At 38.6% G+C, this 23507-nt stretch overlaps 1 protein-coding gene across 1 annotated transcript; it reads left to right on the forward strand.

Moving 5' to 3' along the window:
- Positions 1-11138: 11138 nt before the first annotated feature.
- On the forward strand, positions 11139-22460 carry mylk4a (myosin light chain kinase family, member 4a). The gene is made up of 15 exons (XM_051953765.1): positions 11139-11935; positions 14486-14623; positions 15090-15186; positions 15511-15922; positions 16696-17048; positions 17477-17582; positions 18098-18191; positions 18560-18669; positions 19011-19152; positions 19254-19324; positions 19434-19562; positions 19985-20137; positions 20232-20310; positions 20637-20691; positions 20914-22460. Exons 1-14 carry the CDS (start codon positions 11405-11407, stop codon positions 20688-20690), a joined length of 2469 nt encoding a protein of 822 aa, XP_051809725.1. The 5' UTR covers positions 11139-11404; the 3' UTR covers position 20691; positions 20914-22460.
- The last annotated feature ends 1047 nt before the right edge of the window (positions 22461-23507 follow it).

Consider the following 23507-nt stretch of genomic DNA (forward strand, 5'->3'; position numbering starts at 1 on the left):
TAAAAGTTATTAGAGTTGTTTATGACCCAAATTGAGGCTCAACACGTAAACCAGGCGCGACACCCTTTTTTCTAACAAGCTAGTAGAAGGCATGCGAATATTTACTTATATTCATTCAGCATTTTTAATGGACTTCCTTTGATTTATTTCCTATCTGTGAGTTTACGTGCGGATGAGACGGTCGGTCATTTGGCTTTTTCTGTTCCATTTATACAGTATGTTTACTGTGGGAGCACATTACGTTCAGAATGGAAAGAAAGTAAAAAATAAACGTGAGACTTTAATTCGCTATTATGACCCGCTATCTCATTAATGCGAAGATTTAAAAAAAAATGTAAACAATATCCAGGTGTCACAATTACGCGATGATGAGCAGGTACTGAACTGCTTCAGAACTTGTCTGAGAGTAGTCACGTTTTAATGATTTCTATGAGATGAAGCTAATCTATTCATATTTGTCATTACATCCAATTATATATATATATATATATATATATATATATATATATAGCTTATAAACGAATCACAGTTATTTCTGCATACTCATTTTTTCCCAAAAAAAATGTACATTATATACAGGCTACAGAAGAAAATAAAAACGTGGCTCATGTTGCAGCCCCCACAGTGAAATTCATTATATCCAAGTTTACATCTGTCCATACAGGATTGATATTTAAGCTCCTTTTCATTGGGTATTTCACAAGAATAAAATATGTTTCCCACTGCATTGTACAAAAGTCACTAATTGCAGCAGCTTTTCAGTCAATACTGGATTCTGGTGATGTGTTTATACACACCTTAACAGTGACTCATGAGCCCTTGGACTCTGTTTTTCAGATTAACTACTGGTGATAATTACAACACTCATTGTGAGCCCTATCCTAAGGTTCGTAATCGTGTTTCATTACCTTACATTACCTCCTTACCTTCTTTTAATTCAAATGATTGGATTACACTGCAGGTGGCGGTTGTCTTTACTGAGCTTTACTTGGGCACCTGCAACCTGGAATAAACTGCAGAATGATCTAAAGCTTGACTCATTTTTATTCTATGGGTATTTAAGGGCTTAAACTTAATCTCATTCTTTCATTCATTAATTTATTTTGAAATCTTCAGTGCTCTAAATAATGTGTTTTTGTTATTTTAATAATTTTTTCTCTTGATATTGTATTGTTGTCCAAATTTCTATTGGCGCCTGCATAATTTATTTTCCTTAGGATGTTGTAAATGATGCCTTTGTACTTCAGTGCATCTGAGTTTTAATAAAGGTTAAATAAATAAGTCTCTCAGGTCATTCAATTAACATTAAGTTAGAAGTAGATTTTGTTGATTAGGGACCTTAGTATAGGTCTCACAGTGATGAATATTGTAATTATCACCAGTGTGACTCATGCTGTGTAATGAGTGTGATTTTAGCACAAACCTCGAAACTTCAGTGGTGGTCACATAGGACCTCTGGGTTCTTATGTTAATGCAATGTTTATTGGTATATATTAAACTAAATTACACAGGCTGGTAGGTTTAAGTGAGGTTTGGTAATTGAATAACAAAGAAATAAATAATAAAATGGAATACAGTAAGAAGCTGCATTAAAAAAGTATTTATAAATAATTACTTGGAACAACTGAAAATTACATTCCTAAATAAATATAGCAATCATGAAAGAATTTTATTGAGGTTGTATAGATAATTTAGTATTTAAAAGAAAAGAAAATACACATACGTAATAATTCTTAATGCTGCTATTTTCTTACAAACTTTAGTGGTCCTTTACCACAACTTTCCTCTGTCTTTCTCTCCTTTTCTGCTCAGATAAAAGACCTGGCCAAGAGAAACACGCCGGAGAGGCCAGCGAGGCCGGGAAGATGGAGAGAAAGCTCAGAAAAGAAAGGGCTGGCAGCCAAGTGTCCCCCTTAGGGAGAAAGACCAAGCTCAAGTCAGTTTGTCAATGTGCCAGCAGCCGAAACATGAACACGCTGGTCATAATTCCTTATTTAGAGAAGGTGAACACCATGCGCTGCTTCTGGGAGATGAAGTTTGAAATGGAGGTATCCATGAAGTTTTTAAATTCCATTTGAAAGATACTCATGCTATGCTATATTTTCTTATGTTTTTTCCTTTAAATATGTAGGAGCACCAACATAATTAGGTCAAATTATGAACAAAACTATGTCCAAGTCTACTCTGAATAATACATCTAGTGCAGCTTTCTCGGTTATTTTTAATGGTTATTTCATATGATAAAACAGACCGTCAGAAACAGTAATTTTGATATTTATTAGAAAATAAAGTGGCAAAATATGATCATATGTTTAATGCAGACTTACCACACTGCACAAGTGGCAAAGTTAAGGAAAGGTGATGGATATGACTTCAGATATGCTAAATTTAACACTAAGTAGAGCCAAAAAAGTGTAAAACAAGTAGTCTGGGATTCAATTAATCACATACTGCAGCTGGAACATAAGAACTGTAAAGCAAACTGGGAGATTGTGAGTAATCAAAGAACAATTTTGCTTCTTTTTTTCTTCATAGCAGCTATTAGGTCCATTTGAGTAGTGAGAACATAGCTCCCATCCAAAAGTGACCTCATTATTGTTGTTGGCAGAGCTGGTGGTGAAGCCAGACGAGGTTGGGGAGTTTTCCAGACATGCTACATGTAGCTTTGACCGGTCATGTTTGGTGAGATGATGCATTCTTGGCATTGTCGCTTTTATGTGTTTCACACCCAAAGTGTATTTGTGGTGCAATACACTGAAGACTGTGCTGTTGGGCTTTAAAGGCCTCAGTGATACCAGCTTTGCATTACTCCTTAGAAGTTCACTTGGATTGGCATTTAGTAGTTATTCTGTAAATTAATGGCTGTTGTGTTTACACTGGATGAAGTACTATAGGTGTGCAAAGACTAAGAGTTTCTATAAATTTACCTCAGTTGCGACTGTGGTGTGTAAGCCCTCATCATGTGATAGTCTGTGTGACATTTGTGGCAGTAATCTAATAGCACAGGCTATTTATTTACACGATGTCCAAGTATCTGTGTTGACAGCAAGACTTGACCCCCTCTCACAATTCTCTCAGTTTTCACAGCCAGTACCATGTTGCACATTCTTCTGCTTTTGGACTGTAGTTCACATAGTTTATGAGAGGAGGATATGGGATAAAAAGCATATAAAATTAAAGGCTTGCTTCCATGTGAAGATGGATTGACTTGATAGAGTGACAGAGAGCTTGCACCTCACACACCCTTTGCTGGCACCTGTCACTCTTTTGTCATGAGGACAGACTGTTCGTCCTTTGGCCGCAAGTGCTGATTGGTGTGGGGGAGTAGACTGAATTAACAGAGGCTATGGAGGATAGTGTAGTATTAAGGTTTGGGCAGTCCTCACCCTGAGAAGCTGCTGCCATCTCTTCCAACCCTCCACTTGAGACGGCTCTCTCTAAGCTCCAAGAGGCCCTTTGTAGTTAAAGATAGGTAAAGAAGACGTTGCTGAGGAAGGATGAAGAGTAAAGTGAAAGCCATGGCTAGCTGTGTCACAGTGTGGAACATGTGGCTTGTCGACAGCATGTGTCTGGTTGTTTCCTACTTCTGGCGTCGGCTGTGTGATGTGCTCTGCTACAGGAGGAGACACAGAGTGTCTGCGTTTAAGGTACAAAACCGTTGGGCATGTAAACTAATACTCAAACATTAGCTAAAAGATACTAAAACATATTGGCATTCTGAAACAAATGTAACTTGAATATTAATCAGGTAATAATAGCAGCAAATGCAGTTGTTGTTGGTAGGTTCTTTCTGCATGAATTACTACCTAGGAACAATATTTTGTATTGTCACTATTGTTGGTATTCGAAGTCTGTTGTAATGTTTAATGATCTGTCAGGTGGGCCACAGACGATTTTCAACTTTTTAGCACAATTCTGTTGTATTTTGATTTATTCTAGTCCCTTGAAATAGACTTAATTGCACTGTTACAGAACCAAAGCTCAGGTCCTGCAGCACTTTTCTGGGTTTGCTAACACTCATGTATAAGATGCCTTGAAGATGCTCGATGTTACCATGGTTATGCTGCATCAGAAGCTGATTTGGCGTTAGAGGAAAACATTGCACTAGTAGCGTATGATTATTTTATGTAGGCTGAATATCACATATTTATCATCATTTAATGTCTTATTGCATACAAATGTGGCTATACTACAGGATATAATTACTACATTTTGAGTTCTGTTTTTCATTTCTTTGAAACACGAGCTGCGTTATTGTTCATTACTCCTTATTAAACAGAATGCCTAGCTAATACTATAAATACCATCAAAAACTCTGGGCTGTCTTCATAAGAGAGGGCAGCAGCTGGTGGATCAGTAACACTTAATAGCCTACATTACTCGATAATCTCATTGTCCTCATAGAAATGTCTCACAAGAAAGGCTAAATGACCATTTCGTAAAGTATTTTCTGGCATATTAGGGCCGTATTTCTTGTATTTTCCTCTGTCTTTTGAGTGAAATATCATTTTCAAGTGTCTCCATTCCATAGTTTACACACTGAGATGCATGAAGAGCTGTAAAATGAACCACGGCAGGTAAAGAGCAGCTATGTGGGAGAACATTTTATGCACTATAGATTAGACTTTCTGGATAAATGTGATCAGATATATACTAATTTGCATTCCTACAGCTGTATTCAAAGGAATGCCCAGATTCTGGTTGTTTAAAAGTGTTGCTTGCTGCTTGAATCTAATCAGGTCCGCAATACATGACAACAGTTAAAAATATTCAGCGCAAGTTTTGTATTACACAATGCACAAGCTGCCAACAGGAGGAGCATCACAATGATGTTGTTGTATTGTGGCATCAGCATCAGCTTTCATGAACAGTGGTCTCTCAGCCGCTTTTGATGACACAGACAAATTTGGCAACTAGTGGAAATCCTCTTCAATCATAGTGCTATAATTATTTTACCTTTAGACAACACACGAGTGTCACAAAGACAATTCAATGACATGAGAAAGTATCACTCATTATCTAACATTATTGTTGTAAAAGTAGAATTTATGGATGAGCTGCTGCCTCAGATTGCATTAGATTTTACAAGTGTACCAGAAAAGCAGCCACCAAGTGGACATCTGTTTCATTCAGGAACCTGTAAGCACTTTTATGCAATCTTTTATGAAATTAAATACTTACTGTTGCACTCACTCATGTCATGTTATGCTTCATCTAAATGTCACATTTAATTGAATTAGTTAGCTCAACATAAGGTGGATTATCGTTTCAGCAGTAATGCAATTCTCAATATCTTTGTGAAATGTGCGCTTGGTTGTTTTGATGCGAGGATGTTTTGCTTTGCTATGGATAGGAGCTGGAAGGCTACGTCTGAGATAAGAGTTGCTGGTGTTTATCTGAGCAGGGTTAAGAGAATCTGGTGCAAAGGTACAGCGAAACTCGAGTTCACTCTAGTGGTAGAGCACAGTGGGCACAGTGTAGTTTTTCTGAGTCATGAAACAGGTTGAGAATCCTTCCTTTGCTGCCACCTAGTGAGTTTGCGAGGCTCAATGGAGTCGCTTGACTTCATGGCTACAATGGTGACGTCAATGTAAATTGAACAGACTTGAAACCTTTACAGATCAATGCAGGAAAGACAAAACAATACAAAGTAATTTTACTTTTAAATGTCTGCAGCTCACCACAGCTCAGTTCAGTTTGTCTGCTTTGACATTTTTCCGTTATTTACTTCCATCCTTAGTATATCCCGTGTCCCTGTGTTGCATAGAATTCTTACTGAGAGACTTCTGCCTGGCAATAAATGTAAACACTACTCTGTATACACCACTGCTTATAAATACACACGTTCTGTAGTTATCCTTACGGCTGTGATAGTATACCTCAGAGACAAGCTAAAGCCCTCTCACCCTCTCCTGTTTCCATTCCTCTCTTGGCATTTCAGAGATCCACACTGACATTTACGGTCGAAGATCCACATGTATGCGACTAAGCTTTCTTTGCATTCTGTCACTACCTTTAATATCCTTTATGGCGTCTTCAATGTAAAGCGCCTCTCTCGTTTCCAGACTGATAATAATAGTGCATCTGGGAATATTTTCCTCAACAGCACAACACTTGATGTTGCTGAAGTGCAATTGAGGAGACTTGAGCTGAATGGACGTAAAACCACCAGAGGGTTTTTTTTTTTAAATTAATAATTGGAATGGTGCTCAGTTAAAAAAGATTCATTGTGCTCAGACCATTTTGATGTAGTCTTTGTGGACTTCACTATAGAGTTGAGGTTACATTATTTTAAATTGTATTATTGTTTTTTTCAACTTACTTGTCACATGTGAATATTTGTTGGCTTTCTCTGTCCTCTGGTTTGAACCTAAACAAGTCAACTTGGATGGCTTTAGACACAATTTTTGTTTTGTTTTTTCTGCATACACTACCAGTCAAAAGTTTGGACACACCTTCTCCCTCAGTGCCTTTTATTTATTTGCATTATTTTTAACATTGTACATTAATATTGAAGATTAACCATTTTTTGTTTACAACATAGTTCCATACGTATTTTTTTTATAGTTTTGATATCTTCAGTATTAATCTACAATATAGAAAATAATGATTTAAAGTCACTGAATGAGAAGGTGTGTCCAAACTTTTGACTGGTAGTGTATGCAATGGTAATGGATGATGGCTCTGGTCAGTAGAACAATTTCTGGGGGAAATGTGGAACTTTAAAGTAAAAACAGCAAACTTCAAGCACTAAATCTTGCACTTAAAGATTTTGGTTGGACTATCAATGAGACGTTACGCCTCTATCATCCTTTACACAGGTGAACAATGCCCCCTACTGTTTGAAATAAAAACTTCAGCAGCATTGATATAAGATATAGCCAAACCCTTTTAAATAATAAAGTAGAGGTAAAAATGATTACATTTTCCATTACAAGTAAAATTAAGTGACATAAAATTGTACTTTGAATGAATTTACTATTTGACCACTGTTGGTTTGTCCCAAACTAACCAAACCAACTAAAGGCTCACTTAATGTTCCGAGCAAGTCCGATTTTAAAGGGCAGCAGCTCATATTCAGTGAATTCCGACTATATTTGGTTACTTCGGGATGCATAATATGCACTAATTACATGAAATGAGAGAAACATATTTGTGTGTGTGTGTATCTCTAATGTAGTTTAATGTGGCTTTATAAAATTATGTAAGAAAAACCAAAAAGTCTGTCAAAGTACTGCAGTAAAATGTGTTTACATGCCAAGAGAAAACCGGAGATGACAGGGAACGAACAGAAGAGGGTTCTCAGACATTAGCACGAGGAGTTAAGTTTCACGGTTGTCGCACGCATTTAAGCCCACAAGTTTCCGAGAGAAAGTATAGCCAGAGCTGGCAGCCAGAGAGGTGTGTGAGTCGAGACGGGAGAGGTGACTGGACAGTAGCCACAGCACACATACCCCATGCTTCCCAGGACATTGTGTTCTCTGCAAGGGAGGTGGCGCTCCATTTTTAACAGTTCACCTTGTCTGGGTGCCAGACAAACAGCCTAATGCTGAGGGTCATGTAGGTCACAGTATTCACCTCTTTTACCTCTCCTCATGTAGAGTTTCAGGAAAAGCAATGGAACAAAGAAACAACATTTAAATGTATGTATGTATGTATGTATGTATGTATGTATGTATGTATGTATGTATGTATGTATGTATGTATGTATGTATGTATGTATGTATGTATGTATGTATCTATCTATCTATCTATCTATCTATCTATCTATCTATCTATCTATCTATCATCCATTCACCCGAGTTCATGTTAAGTTTAATGGTGAATATAAACTATCAAGAAAAAGTCTTCTGCAGTTTTCTGCCATATGTGTATTACGTGTATATGTGTGTTACCCAGGCAATTTCATGTTTTCCATGAAAACTCACACTTTTATTCATGTTCTAACATAACTGCCAAAGGCTTTTCTAATAATCAATTAGCCTTTCAACCCGATTAGCTAACACAATGTAGCATTAGAACACAGGAGTGATGGTTGCTGGAAATGTTCCTCTGTACCCCTATGTGGATAATCCATTAAAAACAGCTTATTCCAGCTAGAATAGCAATTTACCACATTAACAATGTCTAGACTGTATTTCTGATTAATTAATTTAATGTTATCTTCATTGAAAAAAAAAATGCTTTTCTTTCAAAAATAAGGACATTTCTGAGTGACCCCAAGCTTTTGACCAGTGATGTATGTAAAACTTTATTAACAGAAAACCTGTGGGCTGCCGTACACACATGCATATTAATATAAATACATATCTAACTTTCACAGACTAGGTGAGAACAATGCAGGGAGAACATGTCACCACAAGTTTCAATAAACAGATAAGAATTCAGACAGTTATTTCCATGGAAAATGTCTCTAAGGCCTTCATTTTGCCATTAGCATTCCTTGATATCAAATATTCCCATAATTCTGCACCAATTTATTACAGCTGCAATGATTAATCAGCAAATTTAGTGCCAGAAAATTAATCTGCAATTATTTTAATAGTCACTGACATGTTTTAGTTATTTTTGAAGTAGAAACATCACATATTCTCCATTACTCGCTCATTAAATATAATGATGGGCTGCTTTTAGCCATTTATCATTGTAAATTGAATATGTTTAGCTTTTTGTGTAAGTCTGGCAAAAAGTTTCTCATTATTTGTTGACATTACATTGACAAAACAATGAACTGGTTAATTAAGAAATAATTTGCATCATTACTTGCAGCACCAAAATTTCATGTACAATGGTTATATACTGGATTTATAGTCTGTAGTACTTTCCTATGTATCAGATTTTAATTTCACAGTCATTAGTGGTACAAAGGATACGTGGTGACCTCAAAAGATCGAAGTTTTACTATTTAAAGGAGCTATTCCCTGTGCTCTATATCAATTTAACTTTGCATTTTTTCCACTCAAGAAGCCCTTAATGTCAAACTACGACTTCAACCAGGACACGCACATATACACAGACATAGAACTGTTCAGTATATTTCATGGGCTTTCTGAACACTTACACACTTGACAATGTCTCCAAACATTCAGATAATTTTGCTGTCACATTAACTAAACAACATTTAATCATGCGCCAGTGGACCAGGCAGAGATTTCTCGGCTGCCTGTGCATACACATGCTTTCTCTTGGCAGAGAAGGTGAGAGAGGACTTTGAGCAGCGGTCATGATGCTGTAACTTTCTTTGGCTTTAGTTTCACTGTAAAGTGTGTATAAACTTGATATTTGCTTTATGTCATAAGCCTCAGAGACCTAAGGTCTGTTTATATCCACTGTGGGGTTTAATAACCTCAGAGAACACCCCACGTCTAAGCAATGTGATAGTCCCACCATAGTCTTCCATGCTAATATTTCATGTGCAGCAACACAGCAGTTTTAACAGTGTCATGCTGCATAACCCATTTCTTTCCCACTTTTAAAAACAGATTTTTAACAGGTACTTTAAATTCTTCTTGCTGCTTTTGTGGAAAATCCTGTCTGGCTGTTCCGTGCACACCACTGTATTAGAAAGTTGACTGTTCGTGCCCCTCAGATTGACACAACATGCTGTGAATGACCTACGTTGTCTGTCATCTGTTGGTATCCAAAGACAGGTGTGCGTCCATGTCTCTCCTAGAATGATTGATGGGTGGTTTCATCTGTTTCTGCCCCGTCAGAGTTACTTGTTCTTTCCGCTGTAGCCATCTTGCTTGAGTGATATGCAGTGGGTCAGTATGCTCTTGCGAGTCTCCCCAGTGTGGGAAGATTTCTGGAGGCTTTACGAACCACAGCTTGGTTCTTGTTTACACAAGAAAGAGGTTCATGTGAAGCTTGATGTGGTGACTTGTCATGAAATGAGAGATGACGGGTAAACTCCTTTCCTTTTGCCTCACCTTACCCCAGTCAACTCCCCTCCATCTGCCAAGTTCACATCCTTCCCTGGTGCTTGCCCCCATGAGCTCAGAATGGCTTGAGTCACTGGAGTGAGGCGAGTTTGGCTGAGGTCACCGTGGCTCAGTTTGGAGTCTGTGCCTCTGTTGTCAAATATATTTCACGGTGACTCGAGCAGAGCTGGATTTTCCCTCAGTTCTATCATCCATGAATTCATGGGGACAAAATGAATTCTGGAAGTTTGTGGAGTTAAAGTTATCAACAAACAGCTTGATTGATCCAGCAAAAAGTACAATACAACCTCCAGTCGCTCAAATAATCGTGACTATATTATTTATTCTCTATTCAGTGTTTGTTTTAGAATTTACTACCTGTTTATACCCTGTGATTTGACATAGACACGTGTTTGTTGTTCCGATAAATCATACATATCTTGATTTATAGGGAACTTGGATTACGGTCATATTACAAGTGCTCAGTTAAAACTGATCCCCTACTCTTTTAAAGGAGGTTATCAGTGGATGTTTTTGTCAGGGAGAAGGCATCAAATAAATCATCCGCGTCACCCATCTCCTCTTTCAGCTCGAGGGCTGAACATCTTACTGTAGGTCCCCCCTGGCCGGGAACCACAGGCTTCTTCACATTTCCCCTGAGACAGAGTGCAAGTTACAGGCATTCAGGAGATACGGTGGGAAGCTACATTGCAACATGGTTCCCATTCACAATTGTACACAGACAGAACTATGTGCAGCAGTGCCAAATAACTTGCAGCCAAGTCCTTACAGACTCCTCAGTGTCAAGACCATTTTAATACAATACTAAATTTTATTTACATATATTCTATTTTGACTTAATTTTTATGGGCAGATTATTCAAAAATGTGAACTACATATGTCTATCTGTTTCAACCAGTTAGCAACATTTTCAGTTCAAAAGTTGTACAAATCAATGAGCATTGTTCTTCTTGTCTTACACACAGAAGAGGAACTGTGTACAGTGACCATTCTGACACCTCGAGAGCGAGTGACGGTGGTAGGCTTAACACTTAAAGGCTCTCAAATGTCTCATAACTCAAGCACTGCCAAGCCCCCCTCCCTCCACCGAACACTTGACCCCTGCTGACGTAGGCTGTGCATTTACATTTAGGGACACGGGCTCACTCCATGCTTAATACCATTTCAAGAGGAGCAGCCGCCAGGGATAAAGTTTGTGGGAAACACAAGTGTGGCTTAACAACAATAAGTTTGCTTGAGAGTTATAGTTTGAGAGATTCAAAATCTCTGTTTATGTTATTTGTCATCTGTTGATCGATGACCTTTGATCTAGAATATTTTTTCCTGGATTTCCTTTTGTTTTTTACTTTTCCGTTCTGTCGTAGAGCTGGCTACGATATTTGAGAAAGAATTTTTGTCTGTATCACGGACGTTATTAGTCCTATTTTTTTCCCAAGTTGGTGATTGTTATATCACTGGAAGCCATGACTACGTTGGGAATAAGTGCAGCGGGAGATGTCAACAGTGCAGGCTTTGACCTCATTCAAACCCGCATAGAGTCACTGAGCAGCAAGATGGACAAGCTCATCAACATTCAAGAAAAGGTCCTCAGCCGACTAGATGGGATGTCTCAGGACATTGACTTCATCGAAAAGGATATGGAGAACCTGAAGGTAGACAAGGAGGAGATCCATCTCCCTCCCAGGGTAATGAACCAGACCCAGGTGATGGGGCGAGAGGTGAGGGAGATCTGCCAGGAAATGAGCACCATAATGTCGGTGGTGAACCAGCGGTCTGAGCAGCAGGCTCAGAAACTGGAAGGGATGGAAAAACTGGTTCTCAGCATGCAGCAGGTGATCAGCTTCATCGGGGAGACGGTGAAGAGTTCAAGGGTTATGGAGCTGATGTTCAAAGGCCGAGTAGCTCGGAAAGGCTCCAAACCCAAAGACTCGAAGGGAAAGCAAGCTATAAAGAGGAAATCATCTTCAGATACAATAGCTAAAAAGCTTGACAAGGTGAGACAAGCTGATACTTAAAATATCTGCTTCAAGTGTGTACCTCCTGTCAAACGTCTACATTGCTGTATATTGTTTTGGTATAACCTCGATTTTGAAGGAACATAGCACAACTTTTGTATCGGTTGATATGGATTAATTACTCAATAATCTGCTAGTTTGGATTCTGAAGTGTTCATTTATCATTTTGATGTATCTAAATGTGCCACTCATCATAGCCCATCCATCACCATGAATATCTAGTCTTGTTCTTTTCTATTTTTTTTTCTGTTTTGATTACGATTTCTTAGATCATAGCGGGATCTTGCTGTTCTTGGCTGAGGAAATGAAAGCGATCATAGCAGCAAAGCTGACCACTCCAACCGTTCTCCTGCCTATAAATGTGACTTGGCTTGTGTGTTAAATTCCTCTTATAATGAGCCGGGGTGAGAGGCAGTGTCTGGGCTTCGGCATGCATAAACTTGCCAGCTGCTGATTAAAGATAAAGTAATTAGGGACACTAATTCTATATTGATAAATAAGCTACTGCACCACTAAATATGTCAATGATAGCTCATATAAAATCCTTATTTAGCTCACATTTATGATTGCTGGAGCTCTACCTGTGCTGAGTGCAACATGGCGTTGTTGGCATCAGGCTTACAGTGAGACCCCCCAGCAGGGCATGAGTGGGCCAGAGTGAGGACAGGGGTGAAATTTGAGTGGACTGGTTTGGAAATGCTGTTTTTGGCTCAGGGCGGCAGTGTTTGTGATCCAAAAGGGCTTTAACCCCTTCTGCTTACCAGGAATCAAATGCCAACAAATTGTGACGAGTTAGTCTTTCTCACATTTCTGTTGATCTGTTGTGTGACCACTACTTGTCTTGCTTCTGTCCAAGTTAATTCTGTGCCAGTTAGGGTGCAGTGTGTTTTACACCTCTGGTTCGCAATAGCTAGCCCCTATGTTGTGAAGTGGGTTTTGTCAGAAGTCTGTGCCATGTGATTCTTTACAAATTACTGAACTTCCTGCAGCGCAAATAGCTCTTCGTAAAACTTTATTGGGAGTTCTTCTGATAAAGCTGTCAGAGAAGCTTTGAATTGAGGGTTCCAGTAAATGTCTGCATTTAACCTTGAATGTGGTTTCAGAAAAGCTGCTGAAGGTTCAGAAAAGTAAACATGTATACCGGTATATGAAAATGCAGTTTAATGGAGGTAACTGTTGCTCCCACTGAGCTATCAGTACAAGTATAGTGAGCAAGTATTCCATGATGCTGTTTTGACATTTTTAACGTAATTCCTCAAAGTTGCAGTTCTGGCTGGAATGCACAGGACAGATAGTTTCACTCAAATACACAACGTTGTTTTCCTTTAAGACTAAAATTGCCTGTAGATGACAGTGAAGTTACCCCCAAATCAAACCTGAGATTTCTGTCTCTATTATCCAATCCTTTGACAGGCCATGACTCTATATAAAGGTCACAAAGTGCTGCTTGACTTCGGAGGCATGAGTTGCTCTTACAGATATCACCACACTGCTATCATTTGCGTAGCTGCAGAGATTTTATCTCTACAAGCAAAGAGCAAGCTCACCTGAGTGGCAGTGACATTATCACATTATCGAAAATACTTTTGTCACAGTCCACAATGGAGCACTCCATTTTTTATATCCACACTTGTGTTAAATTAAGATGTGACAGATTGATTTCAAGCCCGTTAAAGGTATGGATCACAATTTTATGGGTGGATTAATACCCTGGTGATTAATGACCACATACCACTCTGAAGGTTTCACTGTGACTCACGTTTCAGGGAATTTCTGTTGTCGTCAGAGTGCTTGTCAGGTGGTTGCTCTGTCTTCCTCCACCTCCGGAGGTGTGAGATATTTTACAAGTAATTCCTGTTACTGTGGCCTCAACACGCACTTCCCAATCTCCCAATCAGGGGTTTGAACTACTCTGCTGTCACTGGGGAAACACTGCACTTGAAATATCTCCTCTGCTGTTTGCCTCACGACAGCATCTAGAAAACAAGTGTTAGACACCCCCAGGTTCAAGACAGGTTTTTTCCACGCTAACCTGTGCAGAGAGTGTTTAGTGAGTTTCCTCAGCTGAGAAATTTGAACAACAGCCTGCAGTCGCCTGTAATATTTTCCACTCCGGGTCAGCATTGCATTCCATTGCTGAGTGCGACAAGTGATAAGCTATAAATTCACTGCCCTGCTGCTGTCTATCCATCAGCCACGAATAATCAAAGGCATGCCATTATACAACCCAGTTGGTGCACAGAGACATGCGATAAATGTGCTAATTTGTAAGCTGAAAACAGTGTTGTATGTTTTATATGTGACAGTAAATTCAACATATTGAGCTGTTTGTTATTTCGTCAAGTCATGTATTTGATTTAGCTTTGATTCGTCCCGTTCTGTGCATTACATGTGGCTCTAATCATCATATCATCATATAACATCATATAACCTTGTCTTTTTTCACTGATGCTTAAATTGTGATATTTCTTCCATTCTGTATGCATTCTTATAACCCTGCTAAGCGTTGCCATCTTGTCTTTTTACTAGAGAACTACCTCTAATAAAGCCACTAAAGGGAAACAAGAGATAACTCCTGCATGTGAGCCCAGTTCTCTGCAGACTTCTCACAAGATAAAGCTCCACGGACCAAAGCATTTCCTCGCCTCTCGCAAATGTGGAAAGTTTGTAGGTTTATTGTGCTGAAAGACTTTATTCTTACAGGATTTTGTGTTTTTATTTATCCTCTGTAAGCATGTGTGCTTATGCATTTCTGGCTGCAGGTGGTTACTTGTTCTTCATGTTTTGAGCTTAAATGTCTGCCTTCATACTGTGGATATTATTGTGATAATTTTATTGATGAAAAAAAAAACATGTAAAGTTTTTGCAGCCACAACGGAGATGTGACAACAAAGAAAAGAGAAGAAAACATTGGGCCTTTCAGTTTAGTATTAAACAGGACCTATGTGATCTGGCTGAATTGTTTATATATTTTTTTTAAACAGAAGCATTAAAATCCAGGTGGACAAAACCCAATCAATGAGATTGTAGCAGACATAATTTCTATGAGGTCAAATTCAGTGTTGGTAGACTGTATAGAATTCTGGTTTTGCTGTTTTTTTTATTGTTTTCTTTTATTTTTTGTATTTTACAGTTGAAAGACCACAAAGCCAAAGATGGGACAGATAAGCCCTGTTTGAGCCCTAAGGGTCTGAAAGCTCAAAAGAAGATGAAGCCTCTAGATACAGCAGGTGCTGAGATCAACATACTGTTACTTCTGCAAACTCCAGTGTCTCTTTGCCAGTCAAAATAATCTGAGACACAGCAGCAGCAAAATGTAAATAAATACACTTATATGTGTTATATGAGAGAACCATCTTACTGTACAAGAATCATAATTTATTACACTGTGACACAGACACTAGATTCAGTAGGTCAGAGTGAAATATTGGTCAACCTCATGCTGTTTTCACAAAAAAAAAAAAAACTTCAACCTATTAAATATAGAGAGAATCTGTGATGAATATTTAACAGGCTGAGACACTAAATATAAATTCTCTTTGAACTTTCTGTAGAAAATATCTCTTTGAAGAAGCAGGTTTTGCTTCTGGAAGAGGTGCAGAAACTCAACAGGGAGAATGCAGAGAAATCAGGTCACCAGCTCACCCCTGGATACCTGGACCTGGAGGCTGGTGTGTCCCCCGAAGATCAAAAGGCCGATGACCCTGAAAGCAACTTGGTGGACTTCCTGCGTGAAGACTCCCGCAATGCTGTGGCTGAAAAACATGAGGCTGTTTGTGAGGAGGAGAAGGTGGGGGAAAAGGTGCCTGAGGAAGAGGCAACACCTACAGAGGAGGATGCAGTGAAAGAAGAAGAAAAACTCCCAGAAATAAAGGAGGAAGTGCCTGTTTCTGCTTCTGAAGAATCAGCTGAAGTCCCAGAGACCCCTGCCTCCCAAGAAGTTGAGAAAGAAGTGACTGCAACAAGGTATTTAAAGTTTAAACCTAGTAAGAGCTGCAGGTACTCGTCAGTAAGCGTATTTTAGCCAACAGAAAATGAATCTGCAACTCCGAATATGGCCCTGATTTATTTTAAAACACAAAACATTTTGTAGTTTCACGCTCTCTGATACGAGAATTTGCTGTGCGTGCTTGTCTCACATTATAGTAAATTACATATTTTTCAGGATTTTGGAGAATTTGTTGGATAAACTAAGAGGTTTAATGACATCACCTTGTCTTTTGATGAAAAATTTTCACTTTTCTGATGTTTTATTGACCGAACATTTGGCAAATGACATATTAGAGTAAAGCAATATTACTTTTTTTCAGATTTGATTTCACTTTTTTTTTTTAAATTTAGCAAACTGAGCATCTTTATTCTCCTGTGGAAGCAGATCCTATTAAAAATTTTTATTTTTTTACACAATTCTGGTTTGCAAGGCTTTCATTTGTAGAAACCTTGACGATAATTAATATAAGTTTTAAGCTGCCAAGAGAAGTAATTTATTTAATGACTTTAATTATAATAAAATTGGAAAAGTCAATATTTTTGCTTTGCTTTATTAGATCGATTAGATTAGACTAGATTGTTGCATCTACTCTCAGATGTATGTTGCTTTGGACAGAAGTGACTGCTAAATAAACCTGTAGAACTGTAGATTTTTTTTTTTAAGCTAAGCACACATTTAGGGACCAAATACTTCACAATGAACGATGAAAATAACACAAAAGAAATAAAATCCATCAACTTTGATCCAGCAGTGATGACCACAAAGACTCCTCACCATCTCAGAAAGCTGAACAGGACCAGACATCAGAGGTCAGCGGCACAAGTACCAAGCGCTTTGTGACAGAGGAACACTTTGTAGTGGAGGAACACACAAAGAGCCAGGTGGTGGGAGAGGAGGAAGAGGAGGAGGAGAAGAAAGAAGACAACGAGGAAGATGAGCAGAAGCTGGAGTCGGAGGGCTGGGCCGTCTTCAGGGCTGATGGAGTTGAATTCCAGTTTGACCTTAAACAAAGGCTGGAGAGGGAGGTGAAGGAAAGCGAATCAGAAAATGATGCTGAAAAAGTAGCCGAAGATGATGATGATGCTGAGCGCTACTTTATTGGTGAGTCTCAACTTCTCAGATTTGGGCTTTATTGAAACCAATTTTTTTACCATTGAAAGACTGTGTGAAAGTAAGTTGAAGATGAATTAATACTTCTTTGGCATAATCACAAAATCTTCACACTGCTGACTGTTGAATTTCTATATTTAACATTACTTTTGTGGCTAGAATTTGAACTAAACTGCTCAGACGAAAGAGTTTATAAAACAAAGCCAAGTTACTCCTCTGTGTTATCTGGACAACAACTGTATCTGGAGTTGATGTTTATCATAGCACGTTAGTCCACAATGTGCTAACTTGATTAAGGAAGTCGTGTAGCCTTTCAAGAGCCTCCCTAGCTGATTATCGGTGAAGCTCGTATGTTCTCACACTGCTTAGAACTTATTAAAACAGATTATTTAATTTCTCTTGTCCCCATCCCACTTTAGACACCACCCCTCCTCCAGCGGCTCCTTTTAATCACCGCATTGTGTCTGCCAAGCCCAACCAGATCAGGAACTTCTACACCATCAACTGGCAGGAGATCCTGGGCGGGTGAGTGCCTCTTGTCAAGACTCCGTGAAATTCAGAACAAATGAAAGCTATTGATGACAACTTGATCTGTCACAGATCAAAGACAGAAAGAAGTTGCAATTCCACATAAAGGCTTAATTGCGTAACTCCCACCCCCCTCCTCTCCTTTCCTCTCCAATGGTTCATAACTTCAGAGTCACGGCAGTTATTTTTACTTTAGGCCCGAGTGGTATGTGAAACTGTATCCCTGGTGCCAGCTGGTAGCTAATCACTAAGTGTTAATCCAAGTCTTCAAAGAAGAGACACAGCCCAGCTCATATTTAATGAAATAACAGATTAGGCACGACGCTCTTCAAAAACATCCCCTTTTGAAGGAAGGGCTGTTTACGATTTGTCATGGGAAAGCATATGCGGCACGATCGCTGCCTTGTCCAGTGTTTCTAGGCCGCTGGCATGTATGATTTCATTTAACAGAGCTGAAAACTGTTGCTGTGCAGACACAAAAATCTGATTTCTGAATGTTCCCTATCTTTAAGGGGTCGCTTCGGCCAGGTACACAAGTGTGTTGAGAACTCATCTGGCCTCACTTTGGCAGCAAAGGTCATCAAAGCCCGGAGTCAAAAAGAAAAGGTACATCACCTGTCCAGCCGCAAAACAGACGGCAACATACACTGTCATTACAATGAATGGATCCTATTTTGATAACGACACTGAGGGCTATGGCACATGATATAAAAAGCAGAGGTCCAGTTGCAATTTTTAGTTCTTACTAGCACACAAGGCCACACTTGGAACAGAAGCAGGGGGAATGCTTCTCACCAAGGTGAGAAATATTTGACCTAGAAGAGAAGATGCATAGTCTCTCTCCTAGCAGGGAACAGCTGACACCTCTCATCGTGTCCGTGTGTGTACTTGTCGGTCTGTCTGTGTTTTTGTGCGTCCTGCGTCTGTGTGCATTTGTCTGCTTCTGCATCTGTTTGCGCCTGTGTCTTTGGTAGGAGGTGGTGAAGAATGAGATCCAGGTCATGAATAATCTGGACCATGCCAACCTGATCCAGCTCTATGCAGCTTATGAGTCAAGGAATGACATCATCCTTGTACTTGAATAGTATGCTCCTTCTTTTATACTCTCAGCACACGCTTAGTTTATTTGTCACCTTATAGAAACATACTGTCCTTAAACTTGTGATATTAAAGCTACATCGGCAATGCTCAGTAGAGTTTTTTTGGTTTATCTTTTAAATTCTTCATTAAATAATTCATTTAATTTAATTATGTTATTATTATCTTTAATTATTATTATCTTTAATTTTAATAATGTGAATTAAAGTAAAAATATTTAATATTCTTGTTACTGTAGGTAATTACACAAAAAAAATCAATGTGTTAGATTCAAAATCATTCAAATGTGGCTGTAATGTTTATTTGTGCATCTGTTTTTGTCACTAGTGTTGGTGGAGGGGAGCTGTTTGACAGGATTATTGATGAAAACTACACATTAATGGAGCTGGACGCTGTGGTGTTCATCAGGCAGATGTGTGACGGGCTGCAGCACATGCACAAAATGTCCGTCCTACATCTCGACTTGAAGGTAACAAAGTCATGTACATCTATTTAATGTGATATGCTTTGGACATTGTAAAACAAAAACAAGTTTTGTCAATGATCTTGTTTTTCACTGTTAAATTTCAGCCGGAAAACATTCTGTGTGTGAGCAGAGTCACTAATAAGATCAAAATCATCGACTTCGGTCTTGCCAGGATGTAAGTTTCAGTGTTTACTTCTATTTTCTTCACTGTTTTACTGACTTCTGTAATCACACAATGTATAAAAAATGTCATTGACTTGTATTTCAATCATATCCCTGATTAGATATAAACCAAGGGAGAAACTGCGCGTGAATTTCGGCACTCCAGAGTTTCTCGCCCCTGAAGTTATCAACTACGACTTTGTGTCGTTCAACACAGACATGTGGAGCCTCGGCGTCATCACCTACATGCTGTAAGCAAACACACAAACACACATATCTATCCATCCATTATCTATACAACATTTAATCCTCATTAGGGTTGCTGCCAGCTGACCTGGTGAAGGTAGGGGACACCCTGGACAGGTCACCAGTCTATCATAGGGCTACATAGAGAGACAAACAAGCACACTCGCATTCACATCTACAGGCGATTTAGAATAACCAGTTAACCTCAGCATGTTTTTGGACTGTGGGAGAAAGCCGGAGTATCCAGAGAAAACCCACGCAAGCACAGGGAGAACATGCAAACTCCATGCAGAAAGATCCCAGGTCCAGGCCGGGATTTGAACCGGGGATCTTCTAGCTGCAACAGTGCTAACCACCGTCCACTGTGCATCCCTGAAAATACATATGCACAAGCTAATGCTGAAGATTTCCTCTCTCCTCCTGATAGCCTGAGTGGCCTGTGTCCCTTCCTTGGAGATGATGACAACCAGACTCTGAATAACATCTTGGCCTGTCAGTGGAACTTTGAGGAACAAGAGTTTATGGATACATCAGAAGAAGCCAAAGACTTCATCAGAAGACTCCTGGTTGTAAATAAAAGGTATTCTTTCCAAATCCACCTGACTAGAACAGATATTAATATCCAATGAGATGTAGAATCTGAAAAATATTTGTCTTATTGTGTTTCTCATCAGTTGGAGGATGGGGGCCTCTGAGTCCTTAAGGCATCCTTGGCTCTCTGACTCTGCGCTTCATCACCGTCTTTATACAAAGGTAGAGCACACATCTTACACAAACTTAATCCTCCAAAATAGTTGTAAAACAACAAAGAAAACCCTTAGATACCAATATAATTCCACTTTCATTGATATAGGTCTCTAGTAATTTGAGAAAATACAAAAAAGTTTGCTGCTCCTAACGTTTTAAAGCGCTGCAATAAGTAAAATATGCAGTTTATTTAAACAAAAGTGGGAATAAGAATGACATTGAAGGAGCAAGAAAAGCTATGTTCTGTCATTGTCATTGTTCTAGTTAATAACTATTAAATATTTCTTCAGTATTGATGCAATGTTATCTAATGTCTTTTGCCTGTTTTGCAGAAAACTATGTGCAGATCACGGCGATCATCATGTGTGCCCACGACTGAGAGTTGAGGTGGGTCTGAACGTGTTGCTCTTCACCCATTAAAGTCTGCATGTTTGCATACAAAAAAATCAGAATATGATTTTCAGAATTCCGCATTCAGAGGCATACCTTCAAATCATCCACAAGGGGGAAGCATGTCTCAAATTTTGGGCCAAGTAGCAGGAAAGCAATAGAATACCTGTTTGTCAGAGATCTGAGATTAAACCATCTTCTTAATGTCTCTTTTTATAGCTCTGCAATGATGTGACAGCTCCAGCTGTGGCCACTTGGACCAACCCTTCTGTCCATGTAATGGACCTCAATTACAATCTGTGCATCTGTGAGGTGGACTGAATTTCTGGTTACTCCCCAAAAACCTTCTCTTGACGTGATCCACTGTGTTTTGTAGCTGTAAGCGATATACTAATGCAATTTATAAAGGAAAACAGTTTTGGTTCATTGGGCTTTAATACTAGATAGTCCCACTGTGTACTGTATATTCATGAAAACCTTCTTCTCTTGAATGCTTTTTAAAAAAACTGTAATGCCAGAAAACAAAGTGTAAAACAACAAGAGCAACTTAGAACTGTAATCAGTTCAGTAAAATTACCATGCAATATACTACCTTTGTGAAATTATTAATGCTCATTTATTGTTGGAACTCTGTCAGGGTAAAGTTGAATCAGCTGCTGAGTTTTTAGTTTGTTGGTAGTGTTTTAATGGAGTGTTTTCCATCTTGTGGTATATGGCACTTCCAAATGGTGCTAAAGTGATAATCTGACGTAGCTTCATAAGACACATATTATCATCATATACTTGAGATTGAATTTGTGTGGCCTTGAAAGCTGAATATGCACATTTGAATATCTACTTCACTTTGAAATATTCACTCATTCTTGTTTATTTCTAACCAAAAACACTGTGTTGTTATCATTTGCTGCTTTTTTTTGTTTGTTTTCGGCTGATAGATACTAGCTTTACATGTTTAGATACATACCTCAACGGCTATTGTATAAAGGCTACAGCAAGATTCATATTTCATATGAACAAAATGTAACTTTTGTGCTGAATGTCTCCCCGTTCTGTTATAAATGCTGTCAAAAATTACTTTTCTTTTTTTTTTTTGGCTGTAAATAGCAGCCTAATAGTTAATTCAAATTCAGATTTTCATAGGGGATGGACTCCATAAAAATAGTGGGTGTCTAATGTGTGTATGGACAGAATGGAATTTGTGTGGTGTCAAAACCTGTAGTATGTGCACTTTATATTATTTATTTAAACAACAAAAATACACAACTCGACTGTGGTTCCACTGGGAAGACTTCTATGGTCGGATCTCCTCGTGTCTCCTACATCTGTTTATAGAGAAAATACATTTTACCTTAAAAGAAACACTTCAGCAACACAGTTTATGTCTTATCAGCAAAGTCTGTTATTTTAATTTTCTGTTGCATGTTTTTATGTGTTTGATCAGCCGCTAAAGCTTAAACTTCACGCGCGGAGAAGTAAATTTTTTTTTTTTTAATCTTCATTCACAGCACTGTAGACGCTTTTTTCACATAAAGTTATCTTTAAAATGCCTTCTGTGAAGGTTCACTGACTGAAAGTAATACACTATCTACCTACTGTTGCCTTAGTTTGTTAAGACATTATTGGGGCTACATTATGTGCTTTTAATTTAACGTCATGATGAATGTCATGCTGATTGTTGGAACACTGAGTGCTAGTAAAAGAAACTGTCATCACTGAGTGTTAACAAATTCAGCATGTATTTGTGAAGTGTGTAGACACCCATTAAACTGATATCGTGTCTTAAAGAAATGGTTTGCTTTTATTCCTTATTTTTAACAGAACAGTAGTCACACTTTGAAAATAAATTAGGGAATTTCCCCCAAAAATAGGAGAAGCTAATATCAGACCAGTTTTTCGAGCACTTCAGTTCTGAGGATTTTTATTTATTTATCTCTAAGACAATCTCAGCAACTTTTTAAATATCTTTAAGCAATATTCACTGAGTGAGATTAGGCTCTGTTCCAGAAAATACACTATTTTTGGTGAGAATTTTAAAAATCTCGACGGATAGCCTCTTTAAAGCTAAACACACAAACACACGCTCTTACTCAGGATGAAAGTAGAGCTGATTCCAGGAGCCTAATAAAGAGCATCTGAGGGAGCCAGTGTGTGCAATACAGTCACCTGAGAAAATAAACTGTGTGTGGGATGATGATGTCGGGGAAATGGGGTTGTGACTCAGAAATAAGAGGAATAGAGTGGGTATCAGGAATTCCTACTGAGGACAAAGGAAGGGTTCAAAGACTGAAAGAAATAGAATGACGGTAAGGAAACTAGTCTGAGTTTGTGAGGATGTGTACAGAAAAGCTTCGGTCTGCTCTGTCTTTTAAAGGACAGTAAGGTCTTATTTTACAGAACCCACAGGGTTAGTCAAGGATAAGTGCAGACTTTATGGGGGAGTACCATGGGAAACATGTATTTAATTGTACAGAAATACCAGAAAAGCAAACTGTCCCACCAAAAAGCATAGAAACCCAGTAGTTGACTTCTTTTAAATCCATAGTTTCAGACAGTCTTGGCAAAAAAAAAATGGAAGGGTTGAGAGAATAATTCACTGTTTTGATTTATATAGCATGAACTAGACAGTGACATGAGAGATGGATGGGAGAGACAAACTGTTATCCATCCGTATGAAAACCTGAAATCGTCTTGAGCTTGAGGAATTTCTTCGGAGAAAGCAAACAAGAAGATACATGTGCAGCTAAAAATGGAAAACTACACTGGGAATAATAGTGGAACATCAGATGTCAAAGCCAACTAGAGAAAGAAAATTT

The sequence above is a fragment of the Acanthochromis polyacanthus genome, chromosome 9 (genome assembly GCF_021347895.1).
Source record: "Acanthochromis polyacanthus isolate Apoly-LR-REF ecotype Palm Island chromosome 9, KAUST_Apoly_ChrSc, whole genome shotgun sequence".
NCBI lineage: Eukaryota > Metazoa > Chordata > Actinopteri > Pomacentridae > Acanthochromis > Acanthochromis polyacanthus.

What these genes read in the sequence shown, in the direction of transcription:
- mylk4a (XM_051953765.1), top strand. Translation starts at nt 11,405, where the DNA reads ATGACTACGTTGGGAATAAGTGCAGCGGGAGATGTCAACAGTGCAGGC. An exon ending in CCCGGAGTCAAAAAGAAAAG is followed by an intron (nt 18,192 to 18,559) that starts GTACATCACCTG and finishes TGTCTTTGGTAG; the next exon opens with GAGGTGGTGAAGAATGAGAT. An exon ending in TCCTACATCTCGACTTGAAG is followed by an intron (nt 19,153 to 19,253) that starts GTAACAAAGTCA and finishes GTTAAATTTCAG; the next exon opens with CCGGAAAACATTCTGTGTGT.